The sequence below is a fragment of the Centropristis striata genome, chromosome 7 (assembly GCF_030273125.1).
Source record: "Centropristis striata isolate RG_2023a ecotype Rhode Island chromosome 7, C.striata_1.0, whole genome shotgun sequence".
In the NCBI taxonomy this organism is placed as follows: Eukaryota; Metazoa; Chordata; class Actinopteri; order Perciformes; family Serranidae; genus Centropristis; species Centropristis striata.
Window position 1 is genome coordinate 29,186,082 of NC_081523.1, and position 23,015 is coordinate 29,209,096.

The following is a 23,015-nucleotide window of genomic DNA, read 5'->3' on the forward strand; positions in this document are numbered from 1 at the left end:
AAATAAACAAGGTCTAACCGTGGTCTTGTGTAAGTCCAGCTCTCAGTCCAATTTTTGCCCAATTTTTTGGACCGAGAGCTCCCCAGTCATAGTCAATTTAATGCAATTCAAAGACTGTTTAGGGGCGCCAGTATGCAGAAATATTCAAATACAGTAGGCCAAAATAACACATTTGTACTTCATGGGAAAATCTGCATGGTTTCTGCCCCAACCTGCATGACATGAATTAGCGTAAAGTGTGCATGTCTCTAAAGGGGAGGGTACCCATAGAACTCATTCATTCAGATATCTTGTGTTCAGAGTTCAAGGGAGCCTAACCACATATCATGACATGGTTGGTACCAATGCGTTCCTTAGGTCATCTAGTTTCTTATGATACCAGCAACAAAGAACAAAACTGAAATTAATACAAAGAGCCTGAACTTTAAGGGTTAAAGAGGTGTGGATGTACTGTCTCTGCAAACATATAGACACTGTGTAAACAGAAATAGATCTCAACACTGAGGAGCGATCTAACCCGGCATCAGATAGCTCAAACACATCTTTTCATAGACGCATTACATGACTAGATGAGGGTTAGATAACTAAACTTTCATTTTTGTTAGATGTTTGCCTCTGATGATGGATGATGGGAGGACCTCCAGAGCCAGGATCAGACATTTATTCCAATTAGAGTGGCTCGGGAGCTGCTGAGAGGCTGTCTGGCTTGCAGGCAGCAGTGAATTATCAACAGGGAAGGCTAGTTGTCAGATGCCAGTTTATGAGCAGCACCTCAGGCAAAGAGTGGTCGCTTATGTTTTTCAACAGGCTGGCTGTATTCAGTAGGCAGCAGCATTATAACACCAGCGCTTCTTTTAACAGCCGCGTGTCAGACAAATCATTCAGTCCTCTAAATGTATCTGCAGCATCAAGCCTTTCTTTCTCAAGTGAAAATAACATCTGAACTCTTTTGATTTTTTTTTTTTTGTTTCAGCCCTGAATCTCACATTTAATGTTAATAATTCAGCAGTAGTGATTTTCAGCTCAGGTGAGCATTTTGAGGAAAAAATCTTTCTTTCCTTTAGTGTATTTTTTTTCCTGTTGGAGCTGATCAGAATGCCTGGTGAGGCTGAGGAACCTGTAGAGCCGCTCACCCATCACACTGTCACATCTGGACAAAGCGTGTCCCTGCTCCCCAGGAGGATATCAGAGCTTCTTTTCTAAATCCTCCTCATTCTTTGCTACTACTTAGTTCTGTACCACTGGCTTGACCTGTTTCTTAAGGCTTACTACTGCCACCTGGTGGATCAGCTGTGCCTGTCTTCAGCTTAATTACATCTCTTGGGGTACCAGTGCTTAGAAGATAAACCCTTTTATGTCAAACTTAATGTTTCATGTTACAAAAAAAATGAGAAGTAAAATCTACTGATGTTTAAATTAAGACAAATTATATCACATGTCCATTCAGAGCCCCACTGTGTAATGCTGTGAATTAGTCGAGCCAAGGAGCAGCGCTGAGCTTTCTTGTAGTTAGTAAATGAATGATTGAGTGTGTGTGCATGTATGGGTTGTGTGTGTGTGAGCATGAAAGCATATATCAAAAATGTCCTCATGGAGGTGGCCTGCACTCCTCCAGTGGAGCTTTCCCAGTGGTAAAAATAAAAGATGTGTGGTCATGCTGGGCAGCTCCCACGTGGGTCTCTGCAGGTCTGCATGAATGTCAAACAGGAAGTTGCTGACAGTGTGTGCTCACTCAGTTTATCGGAGAGGTTAGAGGTTGAAATTATAAAAAGCGGTCACACTCTGCCCTCTGTTTGCCCTGCAGTGGTCCAACTACATCCGAGCCACGGTGCGTAAGGAGAAAGGTCTTCCCATCCTGGTGGAGCTGCTGCGCTCTGACTCTGACAAGGTGGTCCGAGCTGTGTCCATCGCCCTGCGCAACCTGTCCATCGACCGCCGCAACAAAGACCTGATTGGTACAAAGCACTCACAATGATTTCAGATTTCTGTTTCAAAGTGTTTTACATTGTACATAACAATACAAGGGCTGTACCAGATGTTTGTTGGGTATAAATAAGAACACATATATTATAAAATTGTCTACAGTTGATAAACTGCCTGAAATGTTTTAAGTACAATAAGTTACATTTGCACAATCTGATTTTTCCACATCACGTCAGTCTACACTCATTACATGTGCAGTAAAACTGACAGATCACAGTAAACCTACAAAAGCACAGCTGCTTAGTCATGTGTATTTTGGAGCTGATCAAAACTATAACATCTTACTTCATTATGATTCAAACAACAAGATCTAAAAATACTTTGAAGTTTCCATATATTTCCATCAAGTCCTTTATAGTAATGTTGGCACCGCCACACTAACTAAAGTGGAAGGTACTGAGGCAGCATGTTAAGTTATCCCCTGCCTTACAAACCATTTACACATCAAATGTTCTGGCAGTGGTTTAGCAGTAGGGTTCCACCACTTTTGTGCTATAAAATAGAAATCGGATACAAGTTTTTTTTGTATTGAAGCTGCTGAATGACAATATTCTGCAAAACGTCTTCAGATGCGACCACAAAAAAGCATCTGTATTCATGTTAGAGTTGAAAAATATCTGAGGCAGCATATTGCCTTACTTTTCTTTATTGTCTTAGAAAAAATAATTTCAAATGTGGCTTCAGCAGTCTGAGCGAGTCAAAATGAAACCAGGTTTTTAACAGCAACAAAAGTACTGATTTTTTAAATTTGGATTCATTTATATTTATACTACACATTCAAATAATTGATCAAGTCTGAACTCTTACAGTCATGCTCTTTGTTACAATTACAAAGGCATTTATTTTATTGAAGTCTTAAGAACAGTATTTGTCACAAGACACCTTATATAACCTTCTCATCGGAGTGTGATATCGTTAACTCACAGAATTCACAGACCCAAAGGTCTCAGTACTGTCTTCAATAATATATCTGGGATGTTTTTTTATTGTATTGTATTGTATTTTATTTTATTGTGTTTGATGACAGTAATCATGAAGCATATATTACCTTTGTTATTATCTGGTTAACCTTTAAAAAATGCTTCACCTTACAGGAAGTTATGCCATGCGGGACTTGGTGAGCAATCTGCCCAGCGGTCAGCAGCGGCCAGCCAAAAACCTCGAGGAGGACACCGTGGTCGCCATCCTCAACACCATCCATGAGATCGTCACTGACAGCTCTGAAAATGCACGCTCCCTTGCCCAGGCTCAGGCCATTGAGAAGCTGGTCGCCATCAACAGGACCAGGTTAGACTTATACAGAACATTAAACTTTATTCACTTTAAGGAGTAACACTTTGTAGGTTGAGTGCATCTTTACCAGCATATTGTCTCATTTGGAATTATTAATGATTGTAAAGGGTTTTTGTTTTATTATAGTTTTATAATAGCAAGTTTATAATAATAAATATTGAACATGTCTATATTTCAAACATTGGATTAACAAGAGATAAATGGTTACAAACTTGTCAAAATTGTAATCCAAAAACACATCAAACTGCAATTTTATATATATATATATATATATATATATATATATATAAATATCTCCTTTATTTAACCGGGTAAAAGTCTCGTTGAGATTCGTTGAGAAAAAACTAAAACTAAAAATCTCTTTTCCAAGAGAGACCTGGCCAATAAAGCAGCATAAAAAGAGACAAGCTACAACATTTAAACACAGTTATAATAAACAATTAACTACAATTAAATACAAATACAGCAATCACAACAACACTGAATTACATCAATAGGAGTATCCCCCAAAAGGGGGCGTGGCCTTGGCGATGATGCTGTTATTGCTGATCTGATGGATAGGTAGCCCTGATGGTAGTGATGTCCAAAACAAGCTTATTGAACCATTGTCTTTATTTTCTGAGAAAATATTTCTATTTAGATGGCATTCTTTTTAACAATTGACTAAGAGCACACTGTATTGCCTTTCCTTTAGCATGTTTTCCCCTTTAAACCAAGACCATCATCTGGTGGGGTTAAAAAATACAACTAATGGTTCATGAAGCTTCATTTGGACATCACTACTGAATGGCACATGCAGAACTGTACACTGGACAATGGCAGAACTGCCGTAATATATCAAAATTAGCTGCCTAAAGAATCATTATTTTACCCAGATACTCATTGTGTCCAGTAAATTGTAGGATAGGGCTGTTTTCTTGTATGTGTATGTTATAATTATCATATACTGTAGCTCAAATTGTTTGTATTGGAGACAGTGGAACAAACACTAACTATACATTCATACTGAATGTCAGTGTAGTTATGCCATGGAGACATTATACATATAATAATTATAGTTTGACCTTGAATCCAATTTGCATCATGATCCTTTATATTATTATTCATGGAGGATAATGTAATGTGTCTCTAATGGCCCGAACTTGTCCAGGACAATACTATACTCTAACAAGCCTGAGCCCACACACACCACTACCCACCACACATTAATTAACAGGCCTTCAGAAGTGGAGGGCATTGTAATATGGCGGGTGCCTCTGAAGCTGCTGCTGATACAAGTTAAGTGTGAAGTCGTTCATCTAATGCCTGAGCTCTGCACAACAACATGGTAATGAAAACTAAAAGATATTAAGCAGATATTTTCAAGAGGTGTCATATTCCCACAGTGGTAACCATTCCATACTGAAGTGTGTGCACCCTACTTTTAATTTAAGATCAAGAGCACTTTTCAAAGGCACTTCCTTATGTGGTGAAGTATTGATCATACAGAGCGTCGCTCTAACTGTCATGAATATACATAGTTCACTCACGTACCAAATAGCTGCATTTCCTCTCACCCACATGAGATTAGCTTTCTTTGAAGAAAGGCCCCCACCCACATGTAATTAATACTGGTAGCTCAGAGGTAGCTAATGAAAGGAAATGTGCACTCATCTGGCTATGAATTAAAAACTAGACCCTGGAGCCACACAGGGGACGCGACGTCTTTGAATAAAGAGATTGATTTGCGTGCTAGCACACCCAGCCGTCACTGTTTGGGGGTTAGATGGGGTTTCTGACTTTAATTGCTGTATTATTTCTTCATTTACGTCCTCTTTCTTGTGGCTCCCACAGCCAATCAGCTCGCGAAACCAAGGCAGCATCCCACGTGCTGCAGACGGTCTGGAGTTATAAGGAGCTGAGGAATGCTTTGACCAAGGACGGCTGGAACAAAAGCCACTTCCAGGTATAGAACTGTAGTCTTCTGGAAATGATCTTTCACTTCTGTATCCAACGTGTGGTTATTATAGTCAGGTTCTTAAAGAATATTATTTACATTTATTTATTTAAGCTGTGTCCTAAATCATTCAGTAATTCCCTGCTACTGCCTACTCTCTATGCAGCTAGTTCTGTATCGAGGTCTATTGTGAGCTTATCAGTAAAATGTAAAAAAAAAAACCTTTTGGACACTACTCAGGTCATTTTCTCTGCACTGTTAATGGGTCGCAAGCCGTGATTTTTACCATAATAGTATAATGCATACACATTAAATTCACAATTTATAACATGGCTATCATCCAAAGGTAGACGGATATTTGTATGCTGCTCTCTCTCCTCCGCAATTTTTCCTTCAGCATCGTTGTACACTACTTTTCACAATGCATTGTGGGATGCTTTGACCAAGCAGGAGCACACCTTACTCGACTCATTCAATCAACTGTCTTCAATAACTGTTGGTTTGTTGTATCTGGTGTGCTGCTGCTTGGTTGAAACATAAACCTGCAGCCATACCAGCCCTTTCATGGATCAGTTTGACACCCCTGATATAGGAAGTAATATTTCTCACTATACCATCAGACAACACTATGAAATGGAGAACGTACCTGTTAAAGCTGTATGATGCTGTGTGTTCACATGCTGCTTGCTCTGCCTTTCTCTCAGCCCACAGTGACAGCAACCCCTAAAGCAACTAAGAACGGAAAACCAGGCTATGATGACACCACCCTACCGCTGATGGAGAAGAACCAAGGTCAGTTTAAGTGTGTGTTTGAGATTGTTGCTGTTTTCGCCTGTTTAGAGGACCAAGTGGGTGGTTGGATAAGGCAGAGCAGATCTTAGAGGTCTTCAGTCAAATGACAATTAAACATCACTGCAATGTAATTCAGTCGATTCTTGAAACGACATGTTGCTCCAGTGCCTTCTCTGTTGGATAAGGCTGGTGATATTCTAGATTTTTCTCAACAACAACTTGCACAATATTGTGTGACATATAGCTATTTTAAGAGCTCAGTTTTCTTCCTGTCCAGTATACAGCAACGTTAGTGACCACATTTCATTGCTTTTTATCCTTAAGTTAGTTACTCTTACTCTTACTTTTTCACAGCTGACACATACAGTATTTACTGTTTGTTTAATATAACATGTTTTTAGCATTTTTGATCATTTTTATAGTCACCTCTGTGACTTAAAATCCTGAGGTTAGCAAGTCACCTAGCCTAGCGCGCTACTAAAATGAAGAAAAGCACCGTCAGGTTTATGAGGAGTGTGTATTTAGCTCTATGGCGTTTAGCTCAGTCCCTCTTCAGTTAGTTTTTATTTCTCTATATAATTCTGACTTCTTTTTGCAAACAGTGGAGTTTTCCCCTGCGAGCCATTAGGAAGAATGCAGGTTTAAGGCACTTCTGTATTGGCTTCACTTTTCTAATCCAGAGGTTTCCACTTGTTTCCTGTTCAATGTGTAAATATGAAACAGGACAGAACATTTAACTCTCATTGGCCAATTTCCTATCAACTTTCAGCCATGGATAAATCCAATATGTCTTAGCAATAGGACAATGTATACTTTATTGTCTCAAAATTAACTGTTGTGTCTATGTTCATTAAGGAACATGTGATGTTGTTCATGTGTTTATTTTTTGGAGCTCAGTGCCAATGATGAATATAGACTTTGGCTTCATAGACAATACTTGTTAAGAGGCTAAATTCATTGGTAGTTTTGGTCTTTTATGTTATGTACTGACAATTTGAAACATATGGAATATCTCAAGAATTATCCTTAAATTGGGGACATAAACTACCCAGACTGTTTTTTATGTCAGTAGTCCTCAGATGGAGTATCCCACCCATTCAGTCCTTAAAGCAGGTTTAAACAAAATACTAACAGTAAACAGTGTGTGTTAGTGTCCACTTTGCTGAGGACATGTCTTTTCTTTTCTCATGGCTGTATTGAAACACTATGCTTGCCACATTACTACTCTCATCCTCTGTGTGGTGAAGCTGTGGTGTGTCATAAGTTGCAATGATGCCGCTCATAGGGGTCAAAAATAAAGCAAATAAAAATGGGAGCTGGAGCTTTGAACAGCTGCTGTCGAAATAAAAACCTTCAACCATAAACAAAGTCAGTTTTGATGGAAGTTAAAGAAATGTCCTTATTTCAGACGCTGAAGTCTTTTTAAAATCATCGTGGGTTTGAAGTTGACGTAATAAGGTCGGAGATAAATAAAAATGTCCCACCCTTATGTAAGTGTGTATAACTATATCCACAATCACAAAGCTGGGATGGAGGTTTTTCAATAACAGCAGCAGTTTATGTGGGGGAGGGTGGGGGACTTGTGCAGTGCATTGGCCCAACAACAAACATCTCTTTGACAGAGGAGTCAATAGCATAGCAGCAGTTTAATGTCCTTATTTCTGGCCTTGTGCCCCCCTCCCCTCTTTTTTTTTTGCATCCATACATACACATGGAACGCGGCGCTCATGCCTGCCCACTCTCAGTTTGCATTATTCAATCACTGGCCGAGAACCATTACCCTGAAAAGCAGCAGCGTTTTGGCTCAATGACTCAGTTTGTGTGTGCGCTGCTTTTGTACAAATGGCATATGAATGCTTTTCAGGCACCAGGAAATGTGGCAGTGGTGATATGATACCTATGGATGAGCTGGGTCCAGGTAAGAGCCAGACTGCATGATCGTCCTTAGCCAAAGACGAGCTAGTTCTCCTCTAATCTCTCTCCAGTGTCCAACAGCGTCTTTGATTCGACATCTTTTCCACTAGTTCTTTAACCGTTGCCAAGATGTTATTTTTAATCTGAAAATTCAAACCACTGAACACTGTGATCTCGCTGTGACGACTTCAGACATGACACACTTTGATGCTGTATGCAAGACCCCTCTCTTGACAAGATGTTTGTAAAAAAGCTGGGCCTTCATTAGGAGCTCAACACCAAAAGATGTGGGTGGTTCTCCATTTAAATCAAAACAGATTTAATATCTCATAGTGCAGAGCTCCTCCGCTGTGCTCCTTTCAAAGTAAATAATCCTGCTGTTGTTCAAAATATAGAACTGCAACTGTGGCAGTCTTTCTTCTCTTAACTCTTAAGAATGTGTGTGACTCTTGGGGGTGATAGATGGAAAAGAGTTTCTACTGTGAAGAAGCAACTTTTTAAAGGGTTTTTTTTGTTACCCAAAGACGACACCCTGTTCGAGTATATCATGCTGATTTCCTACAAGCCTCTGGGACCATATTTATCAAGAATCCCTCCTAGGAATTCTGTCAGAAGTTACAGGACTAAAAAAACTCTTACTACAAAGTAGGTCTTGGATGAGGCTTCCTACATTGACTTTGAACAAGGAGAAGAACTCCTAGGACAGATTGTGATGTTGCTCTTTTATAACTTGCAGTAGAACTTGATATTTGTAGTTTTCAGCTGCGGTTTGAACTATTAAAATGTGGTATATGAGGCAGTATAGACAGTAGTGTAGACTGTATGTGTATACATTATCTGTGTCATGCATAAATGAATAAAAAAGCTAGCAAGCTGGACGAGCCCCCAAATATGTTACGTCCCCAATTTGGTCTAGGGATGTTAAAAACCCAATTAAACAAAGTATAAGCCAAGAATGATGATTTATTAACAAATGAAAAAGGACACTACTTTTTGTATGAAAGAAGGAACACAAGAAAGTGATATTTATGATAACTCAAATACACTAAACTAAATTCAACTTTGTCACCCTCCCTCTGGATTGGAGTAAAACAACACAACTAGTTTTGCAACCAACACACACACAGCTTAATGCTGTTGAATGGACCACTGGCTTCGTCTGCTTGGATCTTAGCGCATCCAGGAAGAGGCAGTCCCTAAAAAGAGACAAAATCCACAACAAAATACAAACCACTCCAGCCAGAACAGTCATGATGATATTTACCAATAATCAATTTGCATAGTAAGCTGAAAGTAAAAACTGGTAGTTGCAGCTTAAAAATAGAAATTTAATATATCATAGTTTTACACTGCCAATAAAAGTACCACGTTTTGCATGTATTGTGCAATACAGCACATTCATAAAATGATTGCACAGCCTTTGCAATAGCTAAGCCTGTACAAGTTGGCTTATTTTTATGCAGATATGCCTTGCATGCCGTAACAGTGAAATGATCAGATTCCTAGACAGAGACAAGAGATACAAAATGCTATGAGCATACACAATCCATGGGGGATGGGGAAAACTATTTTTGTAATCTCATCCAGGGTTGAGAAATGCTCCACAACAACATTCATATATATTTGATAGCTTTAATGTGAATGAATTAATAAATCAATAAAGAAATAACCCCATGATTTGCATGAATGCACTTCACACAGAGTGGTGGAGAAACAAATGAATCTACACTTTATCTGAGGAGCTATACGAGTGAGCAAAGTTTGATTTATTACTGCTGAAGTCGTTGTTTGTAACAAACCCAAATTCTTACTGCTGCAAAGCTACATTTTTCCTTTCAATGAGAAGTTTCAAGGTCAGCAGTTTTTATGGAGAAGGCACATGCTTTGTTTTGTATCACACACAAGGTCAGTCAGAAAATTCTGCAATATTTGCCACAACAATATCTTTTTATAATCTCATTGTCATCAATAAATGTTCCTCCTCCCACAAATTGTGCATTCAGGCATCTTCTACCAGCTTAGAAAATCTGTGGAGCTCTCCTAAATCTTTGTTATGATAGGAGTGATTTTCAAGGTTACAAATGTTTATAAAATACATGAACAGTGAGAAGTTTTGGCCAGTTGGGGCTAATTTCCTACTCTGAAATGCTTGATGAATTCGGCCCTGAGCTGGAAAATGTGAGAGTGCATTTTTAAAGACATTTATGAGGACAGGGTCAATAGTGCTTGAAGGTATTTCATCTGGTTTGTATTAAACCGATTGCTGTTGTAAATAACATGAGTGCCGGAAAGTTTAGACAAGCACAAGTTCAGAATGTTCTGTTTAGTCTACTTTTCTGTGTCCAACAACTTTCAGGCACTTTGGTTAACTGTTCCATGTAGAAAACCTTCCAGTCGGTTACTTCACACAGGTTAAAACAACACTGTAAATGATCTGTCACTTTTTTTTAATCGAGGACAGAGAGGAATTAACTTAACATTGTTCTCTGACCTCATTAGATGGTTACTCCACCATTGACCAGAGGGACAAGGACCTCAAATACAAGACAGTGGACAGCACAGTGGACCAGACAGAACGGGAGCCATTAAAGGTACAGTCAGATCTCCTCCAGTCTCCCGGGGGATAGAGGCTGAAATAATGAAATGTTATCACAAATCCTCTCCCTTTGTGTCCCTCTCTATCCCTCTCTCTTCATGTTTTCTGTGGTGGTCCTCATTAGAGGCTCTTAATCCTATCGATTCTTTAAAGAGGCTGGAAGTTGTCATTCTCTGTTAATGTTGCCCGCCGCAGCTCAGCGCCGTGGACAGCCTCAGATCTGAGAGCCACCAGTTAATTGAGTGTAAGCTTTTGGCGTCTGCAAAGTAATTAATCTGAGACTGATTAAAAGAACCGCCAACAAGCTCTCCTCATGGAGACGACCCTTGCTTTGGCAATGAACAGACTGCTGCATTATCAAGTGGTCGTCTGCTGATTATACAGCCGTTTCACACTGCAGCCAAAGTTTGTTTCTTGTCGAGCTGATTGGCTATCCAGCTTCAAAGAGGAGTCACAGGATAATGGCCTCAGAGGATGTCGGACATGTGTCAGATCACTCTCAAGTAGTTTATTTTTCATCTACTTTAGTGCTAGATGACAAGGATTTTCCCTGTGGGATTGTAAAATTATTGCAATAAAGAGTCCATTAAAGCCAGTTTAGCATAAGTCTCTTCAGGTGTATGCTCGTATATCTGCGTGTTCATGCAGGTTAAAACTACCTCTTAAAAATCTGGCTGGAAATTATGTCTTGGGGAGAGTTAATAGTCCTGTTAATAATCTGTTGGATTTGGCACATTAGTTTTCTGTTGGTTGGTAGTTATTCACATTTTATTTGAAACCGGCTAGTTTCAGTTTAGGACCATTTTGATTTAATATTCATGCACAAAATTCAGTATCTTAAATGTTCACTAGGTAAACTTTTGTAGAATAAATAAATAAATACAATTTATTGTTATATTAACTCATATTAACTGTTGATACATCCTGACAGCAGTACCTGGAACAGATAGTGAATCTGTTTCCTGTCCCTCCTAGTGCTGGCATTTGCAAGATCCCACTGCTTCTGTAGGAAAACTCTAATGCAGCTGTCAATCAGTTTGTCAAACTGACAAAGTATGCACGGCACAGCTCACCTCAAAGTAACAGAATCATGATTCATATTTGGTCAGAGCTGCCTAGTTTGACAGTATGATCGTAGTTTACAAGCTGTCATTAACGTGATTGACAGCTGCTACTTGACTTTGATTGGTTGTTTCCTCTGGGAGGTGCCATTAGGAGCACCAGGAGGAGGGAGGGACAAACATGAGAGTGACATTTTGAGTAAATATGACAAAAAGTTATTTTTATAAACCAAACCTTTAAAGTGAGCCTGTGTAACTTTTGCTGAACAGTGTTATATGTCATTATATATTATACATTTTAACGTAGTATAAGGATAGTACAGGCACAACAGCAGCACAAGAGTCATAAGGTTAGTGACAACATCAACCTAAAGTTTGCTCACTGTAGCTACCAGTAATACCAAGTACAGATTTGCAACAAAACTGGAGTTTACTTTTTAGAGCAATGGTGTGCTTTATTGCTTACAAATTAAACTTCATAAGAAGAACACAATGTTTTTTTTTTCAAAGGTTACACGGTCTCATTTTAAAGTCTAAACTAAGAAACTGTAGTTTAGACTCACAGTGAGGATGCCTATCATTACTTTAAGTCATCTATCTGGCAACAGACAAATCAACTAATATGGTAGTTGATAATCAGAAAATAGATGGAGATAATTCTGAGCCATTTTTACGGTCACATTTAAGAATGGCTTTGTTTTAAAGTTAGGTACTGCTGCAGCAATTTGTTTTGTTTAAAGAGGAACACCAGGTTGAAAAGTAATATTTCACTGAACTTTCTGGTCAAAAGTTTCAATTTTGTTGCACTTCTGATGTTTGGCTTGTCAGATGTGTACTCTGCTGCCGCCATAACCACACCCAACAGTGATGTCACGGTACACTTCCACATCACTGCATCAAATTGCATCTGATGTTTAGTTTCTCTTGACATTCTAATTTTCAGTGCTGTGTTTTAATGTATTTTCTACAAACCTAAAATCCAAATGGAATCGAGTATTGCTGTCAAATTCGCAAGTGTATTGCAACTCTTTACACAGCATCTGAAGAGATCAAACTTTCAGAGGCTTTTACACCAAAACAAGTGCAACTTTATCCAATTTTAAGATAAAATAAGGCCGCTAATATGGCAGCTTAAGTACTCAACGGTGACCTGAGGCTGCAACAGTCCACTCTGGTTGGCACCTACTCTTCATTATTTTTAGATTCGGCACTGAATCAGGGAGAGCTGAAGTTAGACTGTTGCTTCTTCAAACGGCAGAAATTTAAACAAGCTCCAGACAGGAGTAATCACAGCAAACAGTTGTGTTTGTCTTAAGAGTGTACAGGCCTTTCTAGCATAACTCCAAAGCTGTCTTCTAAGTCTGCCGTCTGTACTTCCCAGAGGTGTTCTGCCCGCTTTGAATATAACTTGGCTGTTGAAACTGCTCTCTCCCTCTTTCATTTGCATGTTTTGGTTTGCTGTTTTTGAAATCACTCTGACTTCTTTCCAAGCTATCCTGAAGGCAGGGAACTAACACTGGCTTCTCTGATCCCGGATGCATGTGTATGTGTGTGTGTGTGTGTGTGTGTGTGTGCGCGCGTGAGTGAGTGTATTTGTGAAATGTATTGACCTCTTTTTGTTTTGCTGTGTTTTTTTTAACCCCTCCTCCTGTGGCCACAGAATGACACAAATAGGAAACACTATATCAGGAGTAACAGGCCTGCGGTCAGTCTGGTGGACGCTTGTGATGTTAAGCCCCAGCCTGTTGACTCCTGGGTCTAAATGCATGCATGGTAGGTCTGAAAAAAAAAAAAAGCACAACTAAAATAACAACCTTCACCTTTTGGGTTGGATTGTAGCATCCTTTTCATTCCCTGTTTGTTCATTGTTTCCGCCTGTGTTTCCTTTCAACCTCACACTGTATCATGTAGACCTGCTGTCACCCTGCACCCAGAGCAGCCAGCTGGAGAAGTCACCTTGTTCCAAACATGGACATTTACATTGTTTATTTGCAGTTCAATTGGAAACTTTTTTAAGATTTAAAAAACCTAGATCTTAATCAAGGATTTCATAATTTCATAGATACAATTTTTCATATGTAGACAGGCTATTATGTTGGACACACATGCATGCAAAGATAAAGAGAAAGATGCACAGAAAAAATGTAGATACAAAACTAATCGCAAACGAAAACTTGATTTTTAGTATGCCACATTTGTCAAACTTGCTAATCTCCTCCCTTGAACACTGATTGTTCAGTCATAATAGCAACTGTAGCTAGGCACAGAAGGCCTGTAGAGATTTACAATTCTCCACATGTTGAAGCAGTTTGCATGGGGATGTAATAAGAGTGACACTCAGCATTTAAAGAGTCTGTAGTGTAGTGTGTTTTTTCTGCCTTTCCTAAAACCACAAGCAGAAGTTGTGTGTAAGCTACAGTCATTAGCATGCCTGTCTAACTAGCCAAGGAGCACATCATTAACTAACAGGTTAACATGCAGTAATTAGGATTTCAGTAGCAGTAATGGCCTAGGAGTGGTAGAACATGATCATGCAGGATAAGCATTGATAAGAGCTTTACAATAGTTTTTTTTTTTTTACAAAAGTTTTCTTATTTGCAATTTTGCAAAGCTCAACATATTTCACTTACACTTTCTATAATTATTTTCCTTAACGTAACCAAGTAGCTTTGCTAACTTAACCTAACCAGACTGCAACCATTTCATAATGTTAAAGTCCGGGTAAAGTCAAATAAGAGATTTATTTGAAAAAATATTTACCAAATATTATCTAAAAAACATGCATTTCTGTATTTAGGATTTTTTGGGTGTGTATAAGGAGGCAGCTCATCATAACTCCGGCCCGAAGAGTAACCTTACCAACATTGATACGTTATAACATTTTCTGAAGCGAACGTAAACTCGAGTCAGTGGTCATAGCAATGGAAGCTTACAATAATGTCTGTAGTAATATCCTACGTTATCATAAATTCAGGAGCATTTTATGAACCTAAGAATAAACCGTTATTGCCCATGTGTAGTCGTGAGGACCTCCATGCCAAAGACAACACCACAGTCAACAGCGGCTCACAGAGACCAGATGTGAGTGTGTTAGATCTCTGCACTGCAGAACACCCAAACAAAAACACAAGATTTATTCTCCGTAGTTTGTACGGCATGAACATTATGAGTTGACATGTAATTTTATGCATGCATGTGTCATACATGTTTTACTCACTCAAACTAAAGCTACTCTTCCACTGTTATTATCTTAGACACGTGTCCGTACGCTTGACTAATTAGACAAGTAATTTCAACTGTTGATGAAGATCAGATATCAGGCATTTCGGAGCACACAATACGGCTTTTTTTTTACTATTTTAAAACCTTTTTTTTTTTTTTTTTAAACTTGCCTTTTTTTCTTCTGATTCAAATTTAGCTGGGTGTTTAAACACATGTTTCTGTGGTGTGGAGTCACATATATATATTTTGCTTTACCCAGACTTTAACCTCTTGTTAAATACTGTAACTGTAATCCTGGAGAAAACATGTTTCCCTCCAAATGCAATTGAAATGGCAGTTTTGTCGTATGGGAATGTCATTTTAGGAGAAGGGGTTGTGTTGCAAGATGAGAAGATAGACAATAGTGGGCTCTTTTCTCACTGTTACCCAGTGATTTTATTGCCTAGAATAAGAAGCCTGCTATTGCCTATGTCTTAAATCAAGAGCCCAGTTGTCTCAAAACTAGTGAGAATTAAGGTAAATCTGCAGGTGTTGCAACGATAACTAACAGGGGGCGGGGTTTAGTGACAGACAATTGATATTCTAATATTTAATGCAATTGAATACATCCAGTAGTTATTTCACCATTGGAACATCCACAATTTGCCACTCACAGTGATGAACATATAATTGTACTGTAAAAAAACAAATACATGTAATACATGTACAGTGTAGACAGGCTGTGGTTTCTGTTTACAATTCAACAACACCTTTCTGATTGAAATGTTCGCCCAGCATCAGTAACTGCTTCCCCTGACAGCCTCTGCTGAAATTGCTGGCAAATGATGAAGGGGAATCATTCCTCTGCACTTCAGATGGATCCTCAAGGGAAGCAGTTATAAAAAAAATAATTTAAAAAAAGATATGCGCACACACGCGCGCACACAGAATATCTTCATTCTGCATACGCAAGACCCAAGATAACTTGAGATACATAATTCATGTAAGTTGATGAGTTGATGATGGAAGCCAACACATAATCTGCACACAAACTCACACATTATCGACTCACACATGATTTGTCCGAGGCAGAGATGTAATGAAGGGTGAGCTCACATCAATTCAGTTTACATACATTTTCAAGTAGTTGATTAGAATATTTCTTGTTAACATTCATGGTATAAATGATTGCTAAGTGGCCTCTTATGTAACTTAGATTATCATATTTCCATATGAGCTCCAGAAAGAAAGATTCAGCTCCTGTTTGCTGTAGAGAGATTTTGTTAAATGTCTGTTTTTTATGAGTGAATCAATGTTTTTGACCAGAAAGCTTTAATCTGTTTCAGTGAATGCAGCTACAGTTGAAACCACTAAAATCTAATGGTTGAAACTGCACTTTTCTCCCTTACATATACTATTTTAGTAGCATATATTTCCATTTTTTCCTGTTCATACACCTTAGCTACGAGGCAACAATTTGTTAGACAAGTCACAAAGACATAAATTTAACATATTAATGCTCTTAAACCTTGGCATATATATTATTTACGATTTGTCTTCCAGTGTTTGACTGAAATCCCAATATTTAATGTCCCACTAAATGACTTTTGCAAAGCTGCAAGCTGATCTGGGTGAGCTTCACTAGATGTCTTTACTGTCAGCAGCATTTGTCTCCTCTCCTGTGCCAGAGGCCTCTTGTCTCTCACTGTCCTCTCATCGTCTTCTTCTTGTCTCAGACATCTTTGTCAGGGGCCATACGTCCAATGCTTTCACCTCCATTCATTGCATTATCATAGGAAATACACCACAGAGACTCTTTAGAGATACAGCGGAATCATTTTCATTGTGATTTCGTCACTATATGTGTAAATAAATGTTCCAGGTAATATTAAGAATGAACCATCAGGTAAGTCATTTTCACATCATTGAACACATGCAGGATTTCATCCAGCACATTAAGCATCTGTTTTGCTGTCTCTTGCCTCCATTTGCCATCTGGACTGACATGATTGAAGCATTTAGTGATGTGATTTGTTAAGTACTGTGATAATGCCAACTGACTGTCTTGCTGTCTGACATGAAAGCGCAAGCTGGAGAGTTTCAATCAAAATTCACATCCATTTATGCAAAAATGTGGTTCCTGCTGTGAAACAACATATCATCGTATGAATTGTTGTGTTTTTTCTTAATAAAAAGACCAAACCAATAATGAATTGATCCCACTAATAAATACTGTCTCTTCAACCAAAGCCTGATTTATCTTATCCCTCTGGGCCACAGAGGTCCTCGTAAAAGCATTGTGCAGCTTAAATTAGACCCTGGCTATTTGACTCATGTTTGTGATTTTGTTGGTCATAGGTACGGAAAGAGGCGGATGTTACACAACACACACAACAACAAAAAAAAGATCAATGTAAATATCAAGCCTAGCCCACCGTCAGTAACTGTACCGCCCGGCTCAGGTGTGTTTCAAGCACCAATTAATCAGACATATGATTGGCATATTACGACTCTATAAAGTCGCTGTGGCTGGTGTGTTTGCAAATAGTGGCCTATATAGACTTTTGGCAGACACTGAGTAACATTAACATGAATTAGTAGTCTGTGTCTTCACTTTCTGGCCACGTCCTGAATAAAAATATCCAACATTCAGTCTCCATTTAGCTCTATTTTAATTTCCATGTACTACTGAGTGAAATATCTGCTAAAAGTTCCGTTCTGTTCAGTTTCTGTGTGCGGCTTAGTGCTGTGTAGGTAGCATGGAGTGGGTTAACAGACCTTTAAAAACAGCGGTGGGTTGATGAGAACAATAAAGGCCAATCCCCACTGGACGCGTTTTTAGAAGCGTTTTTGATGATCACTCGCACATCTCGCAGATAGGCAAATAGGATTCCATTCAGTGTGTCAGTTGTGTCACACCACACTGGCTGCGGGAGACGTGTGTCTAGAGACTCCCCGCCTTTTTTTACGCATCAAGTCTATTTTTGAAGCGTTTTCTACATAGACAGCTGTTTAAATCACACAGATATCCTGCTGTATATTTATTTTTAACATATTAACCACATCCACATTGACTGATCAAGACTTGCAGTGTGTTTGTGTTTTGCTCTCCCCTTAGTCGCTACAGTGGACAGGGATGTAAAACCAATCTAGCAGTCAATGAATCAGTCAATCAATATACATTGTAGATTCCTTCCCATGAAGCCATCATGAAAACTAAGTAAATCAGTAAGTTTCACCTAATTTCTACTTTCAGTCAGGTCCACTCTGACAGACAGCTGCCATCACAGTGAGGAGGGAAGCTCACAGACAGACTGGGAGCCTTGATTTATCAATTAACATGCAGTTAATAAGATTTAAACAGTGTGGATTGCACAATAGAACGTATATGTGCCGCTTACGTCTCGCTCCCTGTGGAGGTCCTCAGTAAGACAGAACCAAACGGTAAAGGCACAGCTAAAAAAACTAAAACGATGAGCTGAAAGATGCTGAAATGCTCCATAGAACTGATCCCTATCACATTACATTTTTTTTTTATTGTTAATATAAAAATATTGATTCGTTCTGCTTTACAGATTTGCAAACTCTAAGTAGGAATGAATGAGCTTTGGAAATAATGAGAGACAGACTAACTCAATGTTGGTTTTGGTCTTTTAGTGGAATTGTTGAAATAAAGAAAAAGAGCATAGAAAACAGCAGCATTTCCTTTAAATCACTGTTTAGTGTAGCATTTGGGACTGAAACTCTTCATTACTGTATGTGTGGTTCTTCTAACATGTTTCTCTCTTGTCCACGTGCTCCAGGCTTAAAATAACGAGTGTGACAACCCAGCTAGAGGAGGATCTCTCATATCATCACTGCCATTTCACATGGAACTCATCTTTGGAGTTGGACTTTGTACAGAAAAGAGGATTTAAAAAAAAAAGATCACAACAGCAACTACCCAGCAGCAGCCAGCATTCTCATGCTTTTCAGAAAAAAAAGAAATAAAAAAAACAATAAAAAGTGACTTATCCTACTACTTTCTCATATCTACATTCCCACTGGACATCATGTGAATTTTACAGTGTTGACTCTTGTTGAGCTCTGCCGTTGACCGAGGCCGGTGCTGATGAAGGAACGGACGTATGAAGGGTGAACAAAGTGTGGCGAAGGAAGTGAATGGAAAAGGAACGTTGCTGGAAGGAAACCTGGGGGAGAAGTAATGCAAAATGAAAGTTTTTTCGTTTTGGTTATCACAACTGGAAGAAGTTCATGCCTACATTTTGTGGGTTTTGGAGAATTTTACTTTCAGTTTGTTGTCAAGCTTTGGTATTTGGACGTGAACTGGTGTGGACTAGTGTGTTTGAAGGTCACGGAATGTTTGTTTTCAGATTGGTGTGATGGACACGAGGAAGGAAAAGGAAAGAAACCGAGCCTGAAAGGAGCTGTAGCATAGTGGATAAACATGTACACCCAGCAGTCTGCTCTCATAGACTACAATCCATTTGGTTCACTGTGTTTATTTAAAAAAAAGTGCACTGAGATGCTTTGAAAACAAAAGTGGTTAACAAGTGATATGATGCCCTTATATAGAGTAAGGAGTCCGCAAGTTGTGGTCTGGAGAGAGGAAAGTGACATAGTGTGTACTTCAGATTGAGAAACAGTTTCTGTTCACACTGCATCGCAAAAGTAAGCTAAATCATGGTCAACATGTTGACCCTCACTCAAAGAGCTGTGGTCACTTGTGTAACCACTCAGGTTGCGTAGTGACGCAGTTTCAAGAGTTTCCTGGCTGGTTGCTTTTTGTCAATGATGTGTATTAAAGAGGATATAAGGCATTCTGTTTATAAATGATTTGTGTTTTTGAAAAGAGGGGCAGAAGATTGTTCTCTTGTTGAAAGTATAGATCTAAAAGCATTTTTTATTTTTGTTGGGTTTTATATAAATGTATATTAGGGTCAAAAGGAAAAAAATGGAAAAACTGAAGGAAAAAAAACAACAACAAAAATTACCGACTTCTTAGTTGTATATTAATATCACATTGTTTGGAAAGCACATCTCATTTGATAAAGGTTCACCATGTTTGTAAACAAGAAATAACCACGTAACTTAAATGTGTGTCAAATATTGTCGCATTACGCTGACGATCACCTATTTATATTTTGTATTTGTCAAAAAAAAAAAGTTACAGAAAAGAGTTTATCTGCAGTGTTCTTTCTAAAGGCGATGAATTACATGTTGACTGACAGCCCTTGCATCTTTAAGCCAGACACTCTGGAGGGGGTCAAAGGTCAGACAGAGGTTACAGGACAGACGAGACGGCAGTGTTAATAAAGGTTCCTTATTTTTTCTTCCCGATGCATTGAAGTTACCGCCAACCCCTGAGCCCTCCTTCACCAGTGCATCTTAAAGAGAAATATTCAGTCGTGAGCATGAAGACAAACTGTACAGATGTTTATATTCTATTCTTTCCAAGTGCCAGTTTTTTTGTGGTGTCATTTGGATATTAACTAATTCATTCATGTGCAAAAAGAGAGTACATGCAGGAGGACGAGTGGATCTGGATGTTTAAGGCAAAATAAAAGATTTGCATCACACTGTACAAAACAAAGCATCAAGTTTGGTCATATAGTATATATTTTTACAACAATTTAGGATGGGCGGTTGAAATGAAGAAAAGCAGAGAGATACAGAATCATATTGCAATTTCTCTCTTGGTTGGTGAGACGGCACTTAATGTGTCCAGTCTCCTTTTCAGCCTCAGTCTGTCAGTGAGACAGAGAGAGAACACACGTTGGTATCACTCATGCGTCATCAAGGCGAATGGCATGTGCCTGCATTGAAGTCTGATTTTTCTTTGTGACGTATGTGACTTTATAAAGCTTGCATATTTTACACAGTGTTTACAAAGATGTATGTTGTGGTAAAAATCAATAAACTACAAAAAAACTTACTGTATAAATTTTAATTTCAGAGGTTAAAAAAAAAGTTATAATACCCAGCATCCCTTTTGTGTGTCCTCAGAAGTGTGTGCTTTCATTGGACAATACTGAACCCTTGCAACAAAGACCCATATGACTGTCTACTCCTGACTGCACTTTGCAGTACCACAACCAAAGGATCTGGAGTTGTATTTACATGCATTCTTAAGAAGGGGGTTTTGGTTTTGTGGATGTACAGCCCAGTGTACATTTACAAAATAAAGAGCCAAGCAACTGTGCTGTAAAATAACCGCAGGACACGGACACACATTGAATCGAACAAGTCTACCTGTGTAGATATATCTGATTCAAGACCGTCAAAATAAAGTACTACTCAGTAGCAGATGTGTTTGTACCTATCATGTGCCTTAACCTTTTCCATGGTAGATAAAAATAAGTGTGTTTTATATAACTTTATTCCTCCCTCTCAACTGTCATCTCTCCATCCTGTCTGTTCACCTCTCCCCCCTTTTCCTGTGTCACCCTCCCTCCCTCCCTTTTCCCTCCACTCACTCATTCATTCATCCTGCACCCTCCTTACCCCACCGTCCCCCTTCAACCCCAAGTAGAATAGACTGTTGGTGGGTTTCTGCCTTGTATCACATGTATTATAAACTTTTAAAAAGATAGAGTCATTCAAATAATGGTTTTGATTTCCTAGAGGAGTAAAAGTTGTTAATGCTTTCGTAGCGAGCAGAAGCGATGCCACAGTGACAGAATGTATTATGTTAATTTTACTAATACCCAGAGGCAAATATTACGCTTGTTAAACATAACGGAAAAATACTGGTTTGTAGAGTATAAATTTGGTGTGTTTTCAATAAATCATGCCTGGAAAGAAGCTGGTGCTCGGCTCTGTGTCCTATTTTATATAATGTTATTATTTTCCAAGGTCTAAAGTCGAGATAGGAGCCCCTAGAGGCTACTATGCTCATTACATACAGCCCAGAAATACTCAGTTGCTCATAAAGTTGGAATAAAATATTTTTTACCTCTTTCCATGAAATAATTGTGACAATGTGATTTATTATTGACGGATAAAGTTTATATCTTCTCAAAACATGTTTAATCAATCTCCTCCAAACATCACAATGAACATGAACCACAATTAACAGAGGATTGTGTCTGAAAACAAAATGATTGTGCAACTGTGTATAAAGGGTCAGCTCACCAAAAAATGAAAATGTAATTTAATTTGTGATGCTCACAGTTTATACTTGAAGTATTTTTTTTATAAGGAATAAAAATGAGGAAATTGTCCTTGTGTAAAGTGTTGACTGTGTGCTATCCAGAGTAATGGAAAGGACACTTTCTGGAATTTCTGTTGATTTTTTAAATTTCCTTTTTCAATGCTTTTTACATGGAATTTAATGACTCTCCACTGTATCAGGTGGACCCAGAAATCTAAGAGATATTTATCCCAAAACCAGTACAAAGTAAAGCTGTTTGCATTCACCACTGGAGGTAAATAAGAAAATACTTATTCAAAAATAACAATGCAATCTGTGTTGTTGAGAAAACATTTCTTCAATTATGTCCTTTTTTTGGTCTGCTACACTGGAGGCGTTGTCTGTGGAGGTCAAGTAATACTTAAACCATGTGAGGTAGTGTCGGTAAATGACAAGGGTTCAAGCCTCAGTGTTTTTGGATCCTCTTTGAATAAGCTACTAAATTCACTCCAGCTCCTGCGGCCCTGAGCTACTTTTAGTCATGAAAGAACGTATGGGAGTCCACTTTTGGAAATGTAAATTAGACTGAAATGATGATGTTAGAATGATAAAATCCTTATGAAAGTCAGTGACTCACTGTAAGTGCAAGCACATTTGGAAAAATGTTTTTTCAAAACCTTTTCAACATTTGTGCTCTTGATAAAATGATGATTGTTGAATAGAATATGTGGGTTTAGATTTGGCGTGAAAAAAATCTAAACTTCGTAACTTTAAAAGATAAAGCAATTACTCACCAATGTGAGTGGAAATATGAATTAACACTGTATACTCTACCTTCTGTTATATGCATTGACCTTTAAACAGCTGACATTTAGAAAGTGGTGAAAAGTAACTAAGTACATTTACTCAAGTAGTTTACTTAAATACTCATACTTTACACACCGCCTAAATACATAAACTAGGCCAATTAGATACTATACACACATACATACTGTACAAACATACTATAATACTGTACACACATTATATACAAACTGTACAACTTTTCAATGACTTTCTTACTATTAAGACCCCTTCCCACCTTTCCAACATTTAGGCCAGGATTTC

At 38.4% G+C, this 23,015-nt stretch overlaps 1 protein-coding gene across 10 annotated transcripts in view; it reads left to right on the plus strand.

Moving 5' to 3' along the window:
* Window positions 1–21,580, plus strand: part of arvcfb (ARVCF delta catenin family member b) — a 256,104-nt gene extending 234,524 nt beyond the window's left edge. For 8 of the 10 annotated variants that reach the window (XM_059338015.1, XM_059338017.1, XM_059338022.1 and 5 more), the window contains 8 exons: window positions 1,805–1,955; window positions 3,078–3,270; window positions 5,110–5,221; window positions 5,917–6,004; window positions 7,869–7,922; window positions 10,418–10,509; window positions 13,236–13,348; window positions 18,580–21,580. In XM_059338015.1, the coding sequence (XP_059193998.1) occupies window positions 1,805–1,955; window positions 3,078–3,270; window positions 5,110–5,221; window positions 5,917–6,004; window positions 7,869–7,922; window positions 10,418–10,509; window positions 13,236–13,337 (792 nt within the window). In that variant the 3' untranslated portion in view covers window positions 13,338–13,348; window positions 18,580–21,580. The remainder of the gene's footprint in view (window positions 1–1,804; window positions 1,956–3,077; window positions 3,271–5,109; window positions 5,222–5,916; window positions 6,005–7,868; window positions 7,923–10,417; window positions 10,510–13,235; window positions 13,349–18,579) is intronic. The other 2 variants (XM_059338020.1, XM_059338021.1) reach the window with 1 other exon arrangement.
* Window positions 21,581–23,015: the final 1,435 nt, after the last annotated feature.